Genomic DNA, 18195 nt, shown 5'->3' with positions numbered 1-18195 from the left:
TACCCTTGGCTTCGAAGGGCTTCTACAGTGTTAGTCTTATTTTAATTAAATGTAAATACTTTGGTTTACATATTCATTGATTTATTGCATCTTGCTTTCACATTTGCATTCAGCCCCTGGAAGTGCAGCTATAGCAATATACGGCAATATATTAGTCCACGTTACAGAAAAGACATGTATAATTCAGCTTTATGTATTGTTAGAATCAGTTTTCATTATTTGGATTGTATTGTATCAGTTACAATGACTCCTGTTCACAATGCCTTTTTTATTTATAACTATTGTTATCTTTCAAGTCAGACGCACTGCCCAAGGAGGAGGGGTTTTTTGTGCACTTCTGTAGGAACCCAATCGAAACGTCACTCTATTAAAGATGCCATTGGCCCCCATGCCCGTCACTCAAATAGATCCTTTCCTACTTCCTGTTTGTATAAAAGGTGACTGCTGCACAGGAACTTCCTCTTTTGCCTCTTTCCTGGACTTGCGTTTTTCAGTTGTCTACCTGCAGTTAGTGCTGTTCACCTCTGTTCATGCTATAGAATATTATTGTCTGTGTGTGTCTTGTGTTTGTATTAGGCATTTACTTCCATTTACTAATTCCATTTCTGTACCATCTGTGCACCAGAGGTCTGGTTGCGCCTCGGTTTCAGTTTTATACATGACAAATTTAAAAATAATAGTCGTGTTAATATAATACTATATATTATGAGCAGTAAATCTGAGGCCCAGCCACCTGGCCTAAGCCTTGGTCTGTTGTAAGAGATCTTGCCAACGTGACGTGCTCCTCTGCTGGCTTGTGCTTGCAAAACAGCCCATAGCTGAGGCCGTAGGAGATCTCGCTCTCTCAGCTTGCTTGGATTGAGCTCTGCTGCACCCCCGTGTCAACCGGTGTCCCCGGGAACCTGGCACACACGGTGTAGTTAAGCCTACGGGTCTACACGGTGCTTGTATCCCACACTCCAGTGTTCAGATACACAGTGTTCCCGGCCCCCGGCAGCCCGTCACAGCATGCGCCAGTAGGATGGCTGGCGGATCTCCGCCCCCTACCCCTCCTGGGCTGTGGCCCTGACCCACCCATACACCCCCCAGCAACATTTCAATTTGCAACTCTGCACACAGGGCTACTGGGTGCTCCAAACTAAAACAGTTGGCTACTCCCTTAACTTTCAGACATGTCCACCCCCATTCCATGGTGTGAACACGAGTGAGAGATCCACTGCAGTGTGTGGTACTTCACGCCACTCTCTTGGAGAAGCGAATAATCCGTGAAGTGCTCCCTCCAGGGGGAAGGCAGTTCCTTCACTTCGCCATCAAAGTCCGAGTGAACGAGTTTGCTGTTCTCCCCTTCGGCCTGTCACTAGCCCCCCGCACTTTCTCCAAGTGCATGAACGTCATGCTAGCCCCCAGGGTGTCCGCACCTCAACTATCTAGATGACTGTTTACACTCCAGGGAGCAGGTTCAGAACCACACAAACCTGATTCTCGGCCGTCTCTCTGAATTGGGCCTTCAGGTCAAATCAAGAGACGAGCCAATTGACGCCAACTCAGCAGTCCTAGGACTTTTCCTAGGAATGTACCTCAATTCCATTGCCATCCTCACATTGGTGGCTCCAGAGAGAGTTGACTCCATACGCATGTGTCTCTCCTTCTTCCGGGTGAGAGCCTGCATCAGGGTGTCCCTTTGCCAGAGTCTGCTGGGCCTCCTTGTAGCTGCATCACAACCCCTCCCCCTCGGACTCCTCCAAGTGAGGCTGCTGCAGTGGTGGTTGAGGTCTCTCTGGATGCATCTTCACCATGATCGTGCACGCCAAGTAAGTCACTCCGGCGTTCCATTAGACCAGTTCACCTCCCCGACCTATCCAACATGGCGGCACACCACCTCTCACAGGGAGGCCCCCTTGTTTCGGAATGGCACCTCCACCTGCTTGTGATCCAACAGCTGTGGAGCCGATACGGAAGAGCAGAAGTGGACTTCTTCGACTCAGCAGAGTCCACCCACTGCCCACTATAGTCCTCCGTCCGAGACCGGTCAGGAACCGTGGGGATTGACGCGCTAGTTCCTACCTCTTGTGTACGTTTCGCACCTGGTGCCAAGACGGGATACATGACAATTAATTGCCCCATTTTGCAAGAGTTGTTGGACCAAGGAGAGTCCTCGTCCATGCTCAAAGTGTATCTGTCGGCCATCTCCCCATGTCATGTCAGGATTGATGGCAAGCCCCCTGGGTCTCATTTCCTGGCTGTGCAGTTTCTGAAGGGAGCTCGTAGGCTGCGGCCTCCCTTCGCCCCTTCACTGCCCACATGGATCCTTGATGTAGTGCTGGAAGCACTTTCCCAAGCCCCATTTGAGCCACTGCAGTCAGCTGATCTGAATCTAGTGTCTCTTAAGATTGCTGGCAATTACCTCTGCAAAATGCATGAGTGAGTTACACATCTTGTCCGTACACCTATCATGTGTCCATTTTGTGGGAGATGGCTCCAGGGTTATACTCCAGCCTAACCCTGCATTCCTCTTGAAAATTCTGTCTCCATGCTGTCTGGAATATTGAGTTGATGGCTTTCCATCCTCCTCCCTTCTCTCCGGAATAGGAGTCAGCAACACCTTCTTTGCACCGTATGGGCCCTCAGGTGCTATTTGGAGTGCACTAAGGACACTTGCCGCTCGGATAAGTTGTTTGTGTGTCTTTTGGGGCGCGGACACAGTGACAGGTGCTTTCAAAGCAGCACCTCTTATGGACACTATTACCACAGCCTACGAGTCCACCGGGTCCACCGGGACCTCCATTCACATGGAGGGCGGAAGAGTTGCTCTGATTGCCCAGTGCTGTAAATTGTTCAAGTAGATCTATGGCCTCGCTCCTAGCTGCACAAGTAGAGCAGCCTGCCTTGCTATTGTAAGCGGAGGGCGTAAGAGTTGACCTCTGTAGCCCCAATTTGTACACGCTGGTTGTACACAGTTCCCAGTAAGACTGAGGTCCTTGCTCCTGGGCAGCCCAGGTGAGGCCCCAAGGGCCCCCTGTGGCTCCTGTCTGGAGTTGTGTTGACGGGAAGGCCCTCTTATCAGCTCGCTGCCTCCTCCCTTGCGACAGTTTTGTTTTACAGTAACTCCTACTCCTTGGGCAGTGCTTCCGACTTGAAAGATAATGATAGGTTGCAAATGCAAATCCCGGTTACCTGAAAAAGGAAGCACTGCCCAAGGGTTGCAAGGTCGCACGAGAGAAGAGGAAGTTCCTGTACAGACATCACCATTTATACAAGCAGAAAGTGGGAAGGAACCTGTTTGAGTGACGGACAAAGGGGCCAATGGCAGCTATGACAGGGTGATGTTTTGATCGGGTCCCTATGCACAGAAACCCCTACCCCTTGGGCAGTGCTTCCTGTTTCAGGAAACCGAAGTTGCATTCACAACCTATCGTTTTTGTCAGTTCTACTACTGAACTGGTATGACCTAGAGTCACCAAACACATTGACTGTTACTTCAAGGAAGGCAGAGTTGTTGGGTTGTGTTTTGGTGGCCAATTATTATGTTTATGATTGGTTAAGCACTTTATTCATAGGTTATACCAGAAATGTCTATGGCATTTTAATAATAGAATAGCTTATAATGTGCCTCAGTCAATCAGGATGCACATACAGTGCATCCGGAAAGTATTCACAGCACTTCAATTTTTCCACATTTTGTTATGTTACAGCCTTATTCCAAAATGGATTAAATTCATTATTGTCCTCAAAATTCTACAAACAATACACCATAATGACAATGTGAAATAAGTTTGTTTGAAATCTTTGCAAATTTATTAAAAATAAAAAACAAAAAAAGCACATGTACATAAGTATTCACAGCCTTTGCCATGACACTCAAAATTTAGCTCAGGTACATCCTGTTTCCACTGATCATCCTTGAGATGTTTCTACAACTTGATTGGAGTCCACCTGTGGTAAATTCAGTTGATTGGACATGATTTGGAAAGGCACACACCTGTCTATATAAGGTCCCACAGTTAACAGTGCATGTCAGAGCACTAACCAAGCCATGAAGTCCAAGGAATTGTCTGTAGACCTCCAAGACAGGATTGTATCGAGGCACAGATCTGGGGAAGGGTACAGAAACATTTCTGCAGCATTGACGGTCCCAATGAGCACAGTGGCCTCCATCATCCGTTAATGGAAGAAGTTTGGAACCACCAGGACTCTTCCTAGAGCTGGCTGCCCGGCCAAACTGAGCAATCAAGGGAGAAGGGCCTTAGTCAGGGAGGTGACCAAGAACCCGATGGTCACTCTAACAGAGCTCCAGTGCCTCTCTGTGGAGAGAGGAGAACCTTCCAGAAGAACAAACCATCTCTGTAGCATTCCATCAATCTGGCCTGTATGGTAGAGTGGCCAGACAGAAGCCACTCCTCAGTAAAAGGCACATGACAGCCCGCCTGGAGTTTGCCAAAAGGCACCTGAAGGACTCTCAGACCATGAGAAACAAAGATTGAACTCTTTGGCCTGAATGGCAAGCGTCATGTCTGGAGGAAACCAGGCACCACTCATCACCTGGCCAATACCATCCCTACAGTGAAGCATGGTGGTGGCAGGATCATGCTGTGGGGATGTTTTTCAGCGGCAGGAACTGGGAGACTAGTCAGGATCGAGGGAAAGATGAATGCAGCAATGTACAGAGACATCCTTGATGAAAACCTGCTCCAGAGCACTATGGACCTCAGACTGGGGAGAAGGTTCATCTTCCAACAGGACAACGACCCTAAGCACACAGCCAAGATAACAAAGGAGTGGCTACAGGACAACTCTGTGAATGTCCTTGAGTGACCCAGCCAGAGCCCAGACTTGAACCTGATTAAACATCTCTGGAAAGATCTGAAAATGGATGTGCACCAACCTGATGGAGCTTGAGATGTCCTGCAAAGAAGAATGGGAGAAACTGCCCAAAAATAGGTGTGCCAAGCTTGTAGCATCATACTCAAAAAGGCTGTAATTGGTGACAAAGGTGCTTCAACAAAGTATTGAGCAAAGGCTGTGAATATGTATGTATTTTTTTGTTTTTTATTTTTAATAAATTTACAAAGATTTCACACAAACTTCTTTCACGTTGTCATTATGGGGTATTGTTTGTAGAATTTTGAGGAAAATAATGAATTTAATCAATTTTGGAATAAGGCTGTAAGAAAAAGTGAAGTGCTGTGAATACTTTCCGGATGCACTGTATTTACCAACTTTTTTATAATGTTCACTGAATAAATCTATCAATTGTATCATTCTACCAATGCTACTTACTCAGAGATTACAACCTAGAGGAAACTGTAAAGTTTCCAATTGACTGAACTGAGCTAAAACAAGAGTTATGTAAATATTTCGCTGCCAAGTCATTTAATTCACCTGCATCCATTCATTAATTTCTATTGAGTGTCAAGGTTTACACACAAATCTTTGATGTCTTCTCTAGATTGGGTCAGTTTTCAACATATGCCACTTGCTATAGTAGTATGTTGTTTACAGTTAAAACTATAGAATAAACTTAAAATTATTATATATAATTATATTTAATTTCCAAAACAATATTACTAAAATATATGCTAAAGAGATTAAAACAAATATGCAGCAACCATTCAGATTAATATACAGAAGATGTGATTTATTTTTTAGCTATACTGATTTTGCAGGTTGTACTGTCTTTCTGTTGCTTTCTTCCAACAACAATATATATCCTTAGTCTTCAAAAACACTACTGTCAATCTTTACTTTTTGGCCTGGCATATTGCCCCAAGCAATTTGCTCTCTTACTGACCTGACTCTTTCACTCACTGAACGTTTGTGATTTTACCATTTAACAATGAAAGTAAGTGGATATCCCTGGACCATGGCCAAAGCTAGAGTGATTTACCTAAGGTTCAAACATATATACTATTGTCTCAGTTATAAGCATTGCAATGCATGTAGTAACTTTAATATTATCCTTTGCATAAAAACAAAAATATGATTTATATGAGTTATGTTTTTCCAAGAAAAGAACAGTTCTGTGTTCATCACCCCCCAAGTAAATATTATTTTACACACAGAAAAAGGTGTTTCATGATAAAAAGTGGTAAAAATTGACCATGGCAATTTTTGGTATTTGATTGTTCTTTCTTAATAGTAAAATTAAGTAAAATATTATAATCCTGCAGACATTTTCAGAGGATCATATTTGCCATACTGCATTATTAGTGGGACTGATTGTTTACTAAAAGCTTTTGCATAATTTGAAAAAGGAAACATTTATCTTTTTTGAGAAACCAATATATTTAACTTGTAAGCAGCCAAATTCAATTAATCAGAGACCACGTGTTCCCTTTCAAGTACTACAGCTGTCCAGGCAAATGGAGGACACATTTAACTGCCAATACACTAATGAGAAAACTGCTGTATCTACTCATGATCTATATTTCCTAAATGGATATGGTTTGTCCAGGGATACACATATATTAGTAAACCAGGGTTTAGATTGAGTGAAAGGAGAATGAGAACATTTGCATGAAATACATATCTGCAAAAAAAATAATAAAATACTAAGCAAAGTACATTTTATTTATGTAGGCCATGGACCATGACATGTCAAAAGCCCACTGTGAAGCACAGTGGTGGCAGAATCATGTTATGGGGATGTTTCTCATTGTCAGGAACTGTGATACATACAGGTTAATCACTGCATATTATTCTTGATTCTAGACCACAAAGATGGATGAGATGCATCATGCTATAGTAATGTTTCTTCACACACAAATGGAATGAATTCTGGATTGAGGAGCACATATCAAACACTTGATTATCAGAGGTCTGTGATAGTGGCAATCCCTAGTGACAACAATAAACTATGCCTTTTGCCAATGGTTCCCATAATAATTAAGAATGCACTCCACCTTCCTATGCCATTTGTGAGATATTGTGCCATGATGTGGTAAAATTGCTTTATAATCACTAATTAAATGGACTTTGGAGGACAATTATAGGCTCTGGAGCACGAGCAAGCACAACCCTACCTAGAATCGCTTATTACAGTATATGCAGCAAAGTAAACATAATTGTCCTTATGCAAAACATCTCAATGGCATTCCTTATACAAAACTAGGATAAAAGGAAAGAAAGAAAGAAAGAAAAAAAAGACTGCTGCTGAATCACTATGAATTCAAAAGCCCCATTAACAGATTGAAAGTATAAATACCAAATACAATTACCCCTGAGAATGCTACAACTAATGCAACACTTTCCTTTTGCAGTTAGCTGGAGCTGTAATAGATAGATCAACATTAAGATTGTCCACCTAATAGTTCACTATTAATAAAGGAAAGTACATCTGAAATGATTTTAGATAAGAGAATGAATATTGTGGTGGATATTGAAGGGTAATCCAATTGTGTACAACAGTAATGACATCTTAGGCTGATATAATTCACTTTGTTCACCTACCTCCAACTCATCAAGAGCTCCCCCAAGAGTCCCTGAGGTTGACACTGTCTGAACCTTGGCTTCCCCAATGCCCTGAGCAGCATTGGAAATGACAGTAAAGGCGTCCTGTATTTCATTACACACAGAGTCCTTGCTGGCTTTCAGAGACGCAACATCAGGGTGTTCCAGGCATGCTGAAGAGGTTGAATACAGAAAAGCTGAGTTTTGCTTCAGTAGTCCACGAGCACTGGCAATCTCATCACGCTGATCAGGGGACTTGAGATCCTGAGAAGGACAAACAATAATTTAATTATGCATTAAAGTTAAATTCCATATTCCAATTTCAAAGAACCTTTCACATTTAACATAACAAAAAATGTAGTCATACGGATTTCAAATATGTGGGGGAAAATGTACTATTTATAGGTATGTGTTTGGGTAAAATGAACATTTGTGTTTTATTCTATAAACTACTGACAACATTCCTCCCAAATTCCAAATAAAAACGTTGTAATTTAGAGCATTTATTTGCAGAAAATGGCAACTGGTCAAAATTACAAAAAAATGCAGTTTTGTCAGACCTTGAACAATGCAAAGAAAATAAGTTCAAATTCATTTTGCACAATACTAATGTTTTAACTTAGGAAGAGTTCAGAAATCAATATTTGGTGGAATAACCCTGATTTTCAATCACAGCTTGCATGCTTTATGCCACTCCTGGTGCAAAAATTCAAGCAGCTCGGTTTTGTTTGATGGCTTGTGACCATCCATCTTCCTCTTGATCACATTCCAGAGGTTTTCAATGGGGTTCAGGTCTGGAGATTGGGCTGGCCATGACAGGGTCTTGATCCTGTCCTCCATCCACACCTTGATTGACTTGGCTGTGTGGCATGGAGCATTGTCCTGCTGGAAAAAAACAATCCTCAGAGTTGGGGAACATTGTCAAAGCAGGAGGAAGCAAGTTTTCTTCCAGGACAACCGTGTACGTGGCTTGAATCATGTGTCCTTCACAAAGACAAATCTGCCCGATTACAGCCTTGCTGAAGCACCCCCAGATCATCACCAATCCTCCACCAAATTTCACAGTGGGTATGAGACACTGTGGCTTGTAGGCCTCTCCAGGTCTCTAACCATTAGATGACCAGGTATTGGGCAAAGCTGATAATTGGACTCATCAGAGAAGATGACCTCACTCCAGTCCTCTACGGTCCAATGCTTATGGTCTCTTGCAAACCTCAGCCTGGCTCTTCTTTGCTTCTCATTGATGAAGTGCTTTTTTCTAGCTTTGCACGACTACAGCCCTGCCCCTAGGATCCTGTTCCGAACCGTCCTCACCATGCACTTCACCCCAGCTGCCGTTTGCCATTCTTTTTGTAGGTTATTTGATTTCATCCTATGGTTGTTGAGTGACATTCAAATGAGTTGGCGGTCATCCCAATCAGTGGAGAGTTGTTTTCACCCTCTGCCAGTCTGTAGCTTTGTTGTCCCCAAAGTCTGCTGCTTGACCTTGTTCTTATGAACCACCGTCTTTGAAATTTTAAGGATGGAAGCAACCTAACGCTCACTGTATCCTTCTGTCAGTAAAGCCAGAATTGAACCGTTCTTTTCCTCACTCAAAACTTTCCTTTTCAACTCTTTTGGCATGGTCAATAGTTATTTTTGATTCCAATTACATTTGAGGTACTACTAGCACTGTTTTTGCCATCCAGCTGGTCCTATTGCAAGAGGATAGTGATGACCACAGCAGTGGTTTTTATACTTTTCCTTGTTGAATAAGATTTGGTTTAGGTGATCACCTAATCAGTACCTCATTCAGTAGAATGAAGTGTCCCTTGTAATTCAACAGACACTGGAATGGAATGGCTGCCATACATGTAGAGATGCTGTTTTGAGAAAAAAATTGCAGTGGTCTCTAAATTTATTCCAGAGCTGTATATATAGTACTGTGCAAAAGTTTTAGGCAGGTGTGAAATGCTGTAAAGTAATAATGCTTTCAAAAATAGACATGTTAATAGATTATATTTATCAATTAACTAATGCAAAGTGAGTGAACAGAAGAAACATCTACATCAAATCAATATTTGGTATGACCACCCTTTGCCTGAACATCAATTCTTCTAGGTACACTTGCACAGAGCCTGTTTTTGAAGGAACTCAGCAGGTAGGCTGGCCCAAACATCCACAGTTCTTCTGTGGATTTAGGCAGCCTCGGTTGCTTCTCTCTCTTCATGTAATCCCAGACAGACTCAATGATGTTGAGATCAGGGCTCTGTGGGGCCATACCATCACTTCCAGGACTTTACGATGAAGATAGTTCTTAATGACTTTTGCTGTATGTTTGGGGTCGTTGTCATTCTGCAGAATAAATTTGAGGCCAATCAGATGCCTCCCTGAGGGTACTGCATGATGGATAAGTATCTGCCTGTACTTCTCTGCATTGAGGAGACCATTAATTCTGACCAAATCCCCAAATCCATTTGCAGAAATGCAGCCCCAAACTTGCAAGGGACCTCCACCATGCTTCACTGTTGCCTGCAGACCAGTGGTGGAACTAGAGTTTTATACATGTGGTATTGGCCAGGGGGTGGCCAAGGCTACTTCAGGGGGTCCATAGACCATGACAGAAAATTAGTGTGTAACCCTAACCTGGCATCTAAGGAGCATGAATGAATCCTATGATTGCTGATTAGAGGTAGAACTGATCATTCACTTAACCCGGAGTTCTTCAATGTGGCAGATAAATAAGACATCAGTAATACAAAAATAAAAATAAGCATCCAATTACCCACATTTTAGTCCAATCTCAATCTTAATTACAAATTCCCATTATCATAAGTTTACCTTAAAATCAACTACCAGCCTAGTTAGATAGGTTAGTTGGGAGGCGGGGTCACACCTCCAAATGCCCCTTTCCAACACACACATACAATTCTGTGAATTAGTAATATCCCCCGTTATTTATATTTAGTACATTCATTTGACAAAGTACAAAAATAAAATGTTTAAATAAATGTATATATTAGTATTAAAACCATTTCAGACCACTTAAATTGTAATTTGTTAAAGATTAGTGTAGTCATATAGAAACTTTCAAGCATTTTGTGTCTTATTAGATTCAAGTATTTACTATTTCCCTTTGTCCCACTGTGCACTGCACAAAATTAGTGTTGAAAAATAAGGGCAAAGACAATTGAGTAATTGAGGGTGGGGGGGTCTGGGGGTCCACCCCCAGAAGATTTTGACAACTGGAGACCTGAAATGCGTAATTCTGAGTCATTTCGAAGTCAAAAAACATAGCTCAAAATCTCCATGAAATCAAGCAGATTTGGAATCAAACATATTGCTTCACAACCACATATCACCAGCGAAAAATTCCATATCAACCTACATTATATATGCAAACTAGACGTGGTTTCTGGTGCTTGTCAATCACAGATCTATTTTGGTGGGTCTCTGTAATTGAAACGGGTGAGGATGCACAACTCTCGTTGTGTGTGCTGCTAGAAATATGCGTCTGCATTTGAAATCATCTGTTTCCACCGCTGACGTAGGAGTTTCTAGGTGAACACAAGCTATGGCACCGTGACCCCCCTGGTAGTGTGCATAAAATTGTATGCAATTTTATATTTGGTTGACATATGTCCACACGACAAACGATACACATTATAGCTGCTTATTTATAGAAGTCAGGAAAACCGAACACCTGTTTTTGTTTTGTTTTTTTGATGCTCTTGCCCCAGTCCAGACAGTGTACAGAGACGCACGAACAGGGAATCTGCGAGCAATCAACTCACTGACTAACTAAAGGGAACACTAGCTCTATATAGGACATCCCATATTAATACCTAACATCCTATTGGCTAATAACCAGGAATTTCTGCGACTAGGTTCCACACTATAACAAGCACTGAGTGCAACAAACCTCCGTTTCAAGTTAATTGAATTTATTCTTGCGTTCCAGTCAAAAGCATCTGGCGGTCCGGATTTGGCCCGCGGGCCGCCTATTGACTACCCCTGGGTTAGATCATGGCTAGCCCTACTCTGCAGTAAGTCATTTAGCTTGCTAAAATTTCTTACACCTTTACTAAAGCAAACAGGCTATCAGCAAATTGTGGTTATCTTTTGAGTAACGTTAACAGATTGATAATTGTTTGTTTTGAGTTCAAGTACGAAAATCTAACTGAGTTAATGGATTTCAAATTGTTAAATGTTAACTTGCTGAACACTGACAGCTGTAGCCTACTAGTTACCCCACATTAGCTAAACATGCGTATACTGTAACTTACACACTGCACTGTATATGTGTGTATTACTAGCACAGATGTGATCATAATGTTAGGCTAAATTGGGAACCGATCTCTCTTATCTGATTAACTGTCTGTTAATGGAGTCAAAGGTCTAACGTTAACTTACACAGAGACTGAACTTTCATAAAACTTGTTCAGGAAACCTAAACCCGATGCTAAACCTTAAAACTTACTTCAAATATTATGTTTTCACCAATCGCGAAAAGAGCTTATGGAGCTGTGGAAATATTTTCTCTTCTTCTTCTGTATGTTCTTCTTATTCTTATTCTTCTGTATCTCACAACCAACGTTAATATTCTCTCTTCCTCGTCCTCGGTTTGAAAACTGCGCCACCGAACTCAAGATAAATGCTTCTTTCAACAAGAGGTGAAATGATATGTCAATCACCATCAAACTTCCAGTAGCCAATGCAATTTTGGGGTGGCACCCGGGGTGCTGCAGACAATCATTCATATACCGTTCTCCAGCCCTTTGGCAAACAAACTGCCTTCTGCTACAGCCAAATATTTCAAACTTTGACTCATCAATCCAGAGCACCTGCTGCCACTTTTCTGCACCCCAGTTCCTGCGTTTCTATTTCAGTTAATGATTGTTTTTCAACCTACATACTGAATTGATGATCATTAGCACCTGTTTGGTATAATTGTTCAATCATACACCTGACTGTCTGCCTACAAAATCCCTGCAAGTGTACCTAGAAGATTTTTTTGCTGTTTTGAAGGCAAAGGGTGGTCACACCAAATATGGATTTGATTTATTTTTCTTCTGCTCACTCACTTTGCATTTAGTTAGTTAATAAATATAATCTATTATATGTTCTCTGTTCTCTCTCTACACTCGTTCCCTGGGCCCCCTCATCGCATCCCATGATTTCTCCTACCACTTCTATGCTGATGATGTCCAGATCTTCCTGTCTTTTCCCTCTTCTGACCGTCTCATCCCCTCGCATCTCTTCCTGTTTGTGTGCTATCTCCGTTAGATAGCACTTCACAGAATTTTCATGCTTCTTGCATTATTGATTGATTTTCCTCCTTACTCCCTTTCCCATAACCCTTACGTCTAAGTTGATGTATTAGAAGCAGGAAAAATGGGCAGGTGTGAGGATCTGAGCGACTTTGACAAGGGCCAAATTGTGATGGCTAGACGACTGGGTCAGAGCATCTCCAAAACTGCAGCTCTTGTGGGGTGTTCAGACGAGCTACTGTAGCTCAAATTGCTGAAAAAGTTAATGCTGGTTCTGATAGAAAGGTGTCGGAACACACAGTGCATCGCAGTTTGTTGCATATGGGGCTGCGTAGCCGCAGACCAGTCAGGGTGCTTATGCTGACCCCTGTCCAGTGCCGAAAGCGCCTACAATAGGCACGTGAGCATCAGAACTGGACCATGGAGCAATGGAAGAAGGTGGCCTGGTCTGATGAATCACGAGTTCAAGGTGTTGACTTGGCCTCCAAATTCCCCAGATCTCAATCCAATTGAGCATCTGTGGGATGTGCTGGACAAGTCCGATCCATGGAGGCCCCACCTCGCAACTTACAGGACTTAAAGGATCTGCTGCTAACGTCTTTGTGCCAGATACCACAACACACTATCAGAGGTCTAGTGGAGTCCATGCGACGACGGGTCAGGGCTGTTTGGCGGTAAAGGGGGACCTACACAATATTAGGCAGGTGGTCATAATGTTATGGCTGATCGGTGTGTGTGTATATATATATCGTGCACAATAAGCTGAATTTCCAAATAAACAAATGTACTAAGTGAAGTATGATTACCTATTTTCTATTATATGCACAGAAATGTATGTTGAGGAATTGCAGAGAAAGAAAGAGAGAGTATTTCACTGTTTTCATTTTTTTAAAGATGTTTTTCTAAAACATTTCCCACTGCCTCAGCAAAGAACCACATTCAAGGAGGTCACCTCGATGTGAGCTACAGCTCCAAGCTGAGGATGCAAGATTGCAAAATCCTCTCCAAGTGAAATTACAACAAACATGTTGCTGAGCTGCAGGAGTGTTTAAGAAACACAATCAAAGGAAAGACTTAAGGAATGAAAGATGTCTGAGTACATTGATATTGACATTTAAGAGATGCTTCACATTCTTCAGAAATGCCAAGGTTTTTTTATACCAAGCAACTTTAAAAAGTATGATTGAACAAAACAAATAATATAAACTAACACATTAAAATAAATATGCTGCATACTGATGTACTGTTTCAAATATATAAATATATATAAATATATAAATAAAGTATGCACAAATACTCACTCATTTGGCATTTTGGCAATGACAATAAACAGACTGAAAATGGTTTTCCTGTCATTCCTTCTACAATTAAAAACTGAAACAGATATGCATAGATAGACACACACACACATTCATACATGCATCTCCAGAGGGATGAATCCAAAATACCCAATGTTATTTGAAATGTATTATTTTAACTTTAGCATTTGGGTTGGATTAAATCAAAACTTTGACCCACCTGCTAATAGAAAACTACAGAACTGTGCAGCTTAATTTTAAGTAAGATGCCACTTTCTTCCAAACATAAATGTAATTGCTATGATGTACAGGTTTGTAGTTTGCTTTTAGTTGATGAGTCAAAGTTTTCATTTAATCCGGACCTTAATCTTCTTCACATTATCCATATAAGTAACCCGTTGAAGACCAAGTGTAATATTAATTGTGCGTTAATTGAATACAGTTCTATAATACATAACAAATATTTCATTTCATTGTTGCAAATTGGATTGGTGAAAGGTGTACATTTAAAATTAGCCTTTTATAAAAATGCATGACGTGAGTATGGTGGGAAAAATGTTTACTATATCTGTGAAAAACAAAATACAAAAAAACAAAATATTTCCTTTCTCTTCTTAAAAAAATATGTTATGCATTCTTACTTAGCAGAACCATACCTATTGCAAAATTCATTCAAGTAAAATGGCAAAACAAATAAACTACTTAATTTCACCAAACTAATCTGATAAAGCAACAACATATACATAAGCAGCCATGCAATAGCTAATGTTGCCAGCTAATTGAGTAAATCAAGCACAACATACCAAATTATCACTCTAATTTAAATTGTTACATTTACAAACCATTTTTCACTTCAAACAATTCTTAAATTCGTGACTAAGAGCTACCAAAAAAGAAACAAGCTAGCTAGTATGGTAGTATAGTATCTCCAAAAACCTCTGAAATGTATGTGTAAAAATATGCAACCAGTCATAATAAAAACATGACTATATATACTCACCAAAAAAAGAAACATCCTCTCACTTTCAACTGCTTTTATTTTCAGCAAACTTAACGTGTAAATATTTGTATGATCATGAAAGGAATCAACAACTAAGACATAAACTGAACAAGTTTCACAGACATGTGACTAACAGAAATGGAATAATGTGTCCCTTAACAAAGGGGGGGTCAAAATGAAAAGTAACAGTCAGTATCTGGTGTGGCCACCAGCTGCATTAAGTCCTGCAGTGCATCTCCTCCTCAGGGACTGCACCAGATTTGCCAGTTCTTGTTGTGAGATGTTACCCCACTCTTCCACCAAGCCACTTACAAGTTCCCGGACATTTCTGGGGGGAATGGCCCTAGCCCTCAACCTCCGATCCAACAGGTCCCAGACGTACTCAATGGGATTGAGATCCAGGCTCTTCGCTGGCCATGGCAGAACACTGACATTCCTGTCTTGCAGGAAATCATGTCCAGCGAAGATTGGTTTGTACCCATAGGCGACGTTGGTGCCGGTGATGTCTGGTAAGGACCTGCCTTGCAACAGGCCTACAAGCCCTCAGTCCTGCCTCTCTCTGCCTATTCTGAGCACTGATGGAGGGATTGTGCGTTCTTGGTGTAACTCGGGCAGTTGTTGTTGCCATCCTGTACCTGTCCCACAGATGTGTTATTTGGATTTACCGATCCTGTGCAGGTGTTGTTACACGTTGTCTGCCACTGCGAGGACGATCAGCTGTCCTTCCTGTCTCCCTGTAGCGCTGTCTTAGGTGTCTTAGGTGTAAATTGCAATTTATTGCCCTGGCCACATCTGCAGTCCTCATGCCTCCTTGCAGCATTCATAAGCACATTCACGCAGATGAGCAGGGACCCTGGTTTTATAACCGTGACCTTAATTGCCTACCGTCTGTAAGCTGTTAGCTTCTTAACGACCATTCCACAGGTGCATGTTCATTAATTGTTTACGGTTAATTGAACAAGCATGGAAAACATTGTTTAAACCCTTTACAATAAAGATCTGTAAAGTTATTTGGATTTTTACAAAATTATCTTTAACATACAGTGTCCTGAAAAAGGGACGTTTCTTTTTTGCTGAGTATATATATACACATAGTGATAAATGATTTAATCTGGCCCCTGGTCACGTAATGCAAAATGCAAAAATGATGCAGACGACACAAAGGAGCATAGAAAGATGTATGCTTGGAATAACAAGAAGAGATAGAAAAATAAATGAATGCATCTGAGAACTAACCAAAACATGTGAAATAATTGAAAGAGTGAAAATGTTTAAATGGCCATGGCTAGACACACTGCAAGAAGAACAGATCAAAGATGGACAGGAAGGAAGCTATTGAATGGATACCAACAGATGAAAAAATACATTTAAGACAACCAAATAAAAGATCGGAAGATAAAATCAAAAAGAATGCAGGTGTAACCTGAAACTCAGAAGCTGTAGATCGAAGCAAGTGGAATCATTTTAGGGAGGCCTTCATCCAGCATTGGATCAGTGACATTAAAGAGTCTTGACAATGAGTTCCAGGTGCCCTGGTAGCAGGGATAGTTCTTAGTGATTAAGATTGTGCTTGATCTCAATTTTTTATTTTTATTTTATAGTGCTTTATATATATATGAAGTTAATAAATATTAAATTCATATATTGTAACTGTAAAAATAAAGTAATCCTTGAAAAATATATTGTTTTGTTACCTTAAGAGAAGTGTATAAAAAAATGGTGTCTGAGTAACACATATCACATATTATTTTCGTGGTTTGCTATGTGATAATGCTTTGCAAGTTGCACGATTCTCGCCCACACATTTTCCAGGAATGCAACGTTTATCTTAAGGGGTGTGTGTGTGTGTGTGTGTGTGTGTGTGTATATATATATATATATATATATATATATATACACACACCCCTGCACCCATATAACATGGTCCTCAGGTGACAAAAAATCTTACCGCGTTATAGGTGAAGCCAAGTTATCCTTATATCAAACTTGCTTTGGCCTCCAGCATTTCCATTATTAACAGTCAGCAAATCATTTTTGTTAGAATTAACATGGTGTATTGAGTAAAACAATCTGTTCTACAATGGTTAAATTGTATCTCCTTTCTTTTATTACAATTATTTTATAAGCTTCCTTAAAAGATACAGTGAATTAACAACACAGGGACTAAACACTGCTAAATGCAACCATGTGGGCTAGGTATCATCATACATCAATCAGTTGGATTGTGTGTAATGTTTAATGCAAAATTCAGAGAATGCTTTTAATTATGCATCCTTACAAATTTTTGTAAAATAATTTAATAGGAACATTGGCCACATTGTCACTTAGCCAACTATGTTATACATAGAATAAGTAATATGAACTGTGAACTACTAAATTGTTTGAAAACATTTTGGAGATGGGAGTTTTTTCTTATAGAAAAGGTCCAAATGAAGCTAAAAAGGTTAAAGTATTCAAAAGATTTAAAACTGTCAATGTTATAACTTTAAGACATGCAGAGAAGACTGTTTTTATGCAATGATGACTGGAGTGAAAGTTTAAAAATGCTGTAAATGCGCTTGGCTTTGTGTTTTGACTTTCAAAACCATTTTTGCTTTACCACATTATAACTGAATTCACATTATATACGATTGCGTTATATCGGGGTAGAGGTGTGTAAATTATATATATCACACATATATACACACACAAATAACATAATGAGCATGTAAATTGACATGTTTCATCAATTAAACTTTCATCAATTTTTTATCAATTAAACACGAAAATGTAAAATCTCTGTGTGGGTCAGAGCAGAGTATAAACTTAAAAATGTATGTGCAATCACCTTTTTACAATCTAATTAAGTAAAAACAGGACAAGAAAAATGTGTTCCTTCCACAAGGCTAACCTCATGCATCATATCCCATTACACTTTCCCTTCATTTATTTACTACTTTGTAGATCATTAGTCAACAAGGCTGACAAGAAGGAAGGAATATCCATAATAGAAACGTCTCTTTTCATAAGTTTAGGTTAATTAGTATCTACAGGAGCTAATAAGGATTTTAACACAAGGCCAAAAAATCAATAAATAACTTTCCACTTTCCATTTATTCCTGTACCCGCATTGAACACTAATGGAGGTTTCAGAGCATTGCCTTCAAGATTGTTTGTACCTATTTATTTATTTGTCCTTATAACGTTTTGTGGATTCAAAGGA

The 18195-nt window shown here is 40.4% G+C and overlaps 1 protein-coding gene across 1 annotated transcript in view; it reads right to left on the bottom strand.

The window, feature by feature from the left end:
* LOC136715967 (catenin alpha-3) overlaps positions 1-18195 on the bottom strand; it is a 592813-nt gene that overhangs the window by 449212 nt on the left and 125406 nt on the right. The window contains exon 6 of the mRNA XM_066693394.1: positions 7447-7710. Coding sequence (XP_066549491.1) covers positions 7447-7710 — 264 coding nt within the window. The remainder of the gene's footprint in view (positions 1-7446; positions 7711-18195) is intronic.

Source organism: Amia ocellicauda, chromosome 20 (assembly GCF_036373705.1).
Source record: "Amia ocellicauda isolate fAmiCal2 chromosome 20, fAmiCal2.hap1, whole genome shotgun sequence".
NCBI lineage: Eukaryota > Metazoa > Chordata > Actinopteri > Amiiformes > Amiidae > Amia > Amia ocellicauda.
The sequence above is the reverse complement of the archived record's forward strand: the minus strand, read 5'-3'. Positions and strand labels throughout refer to the sequence as shown.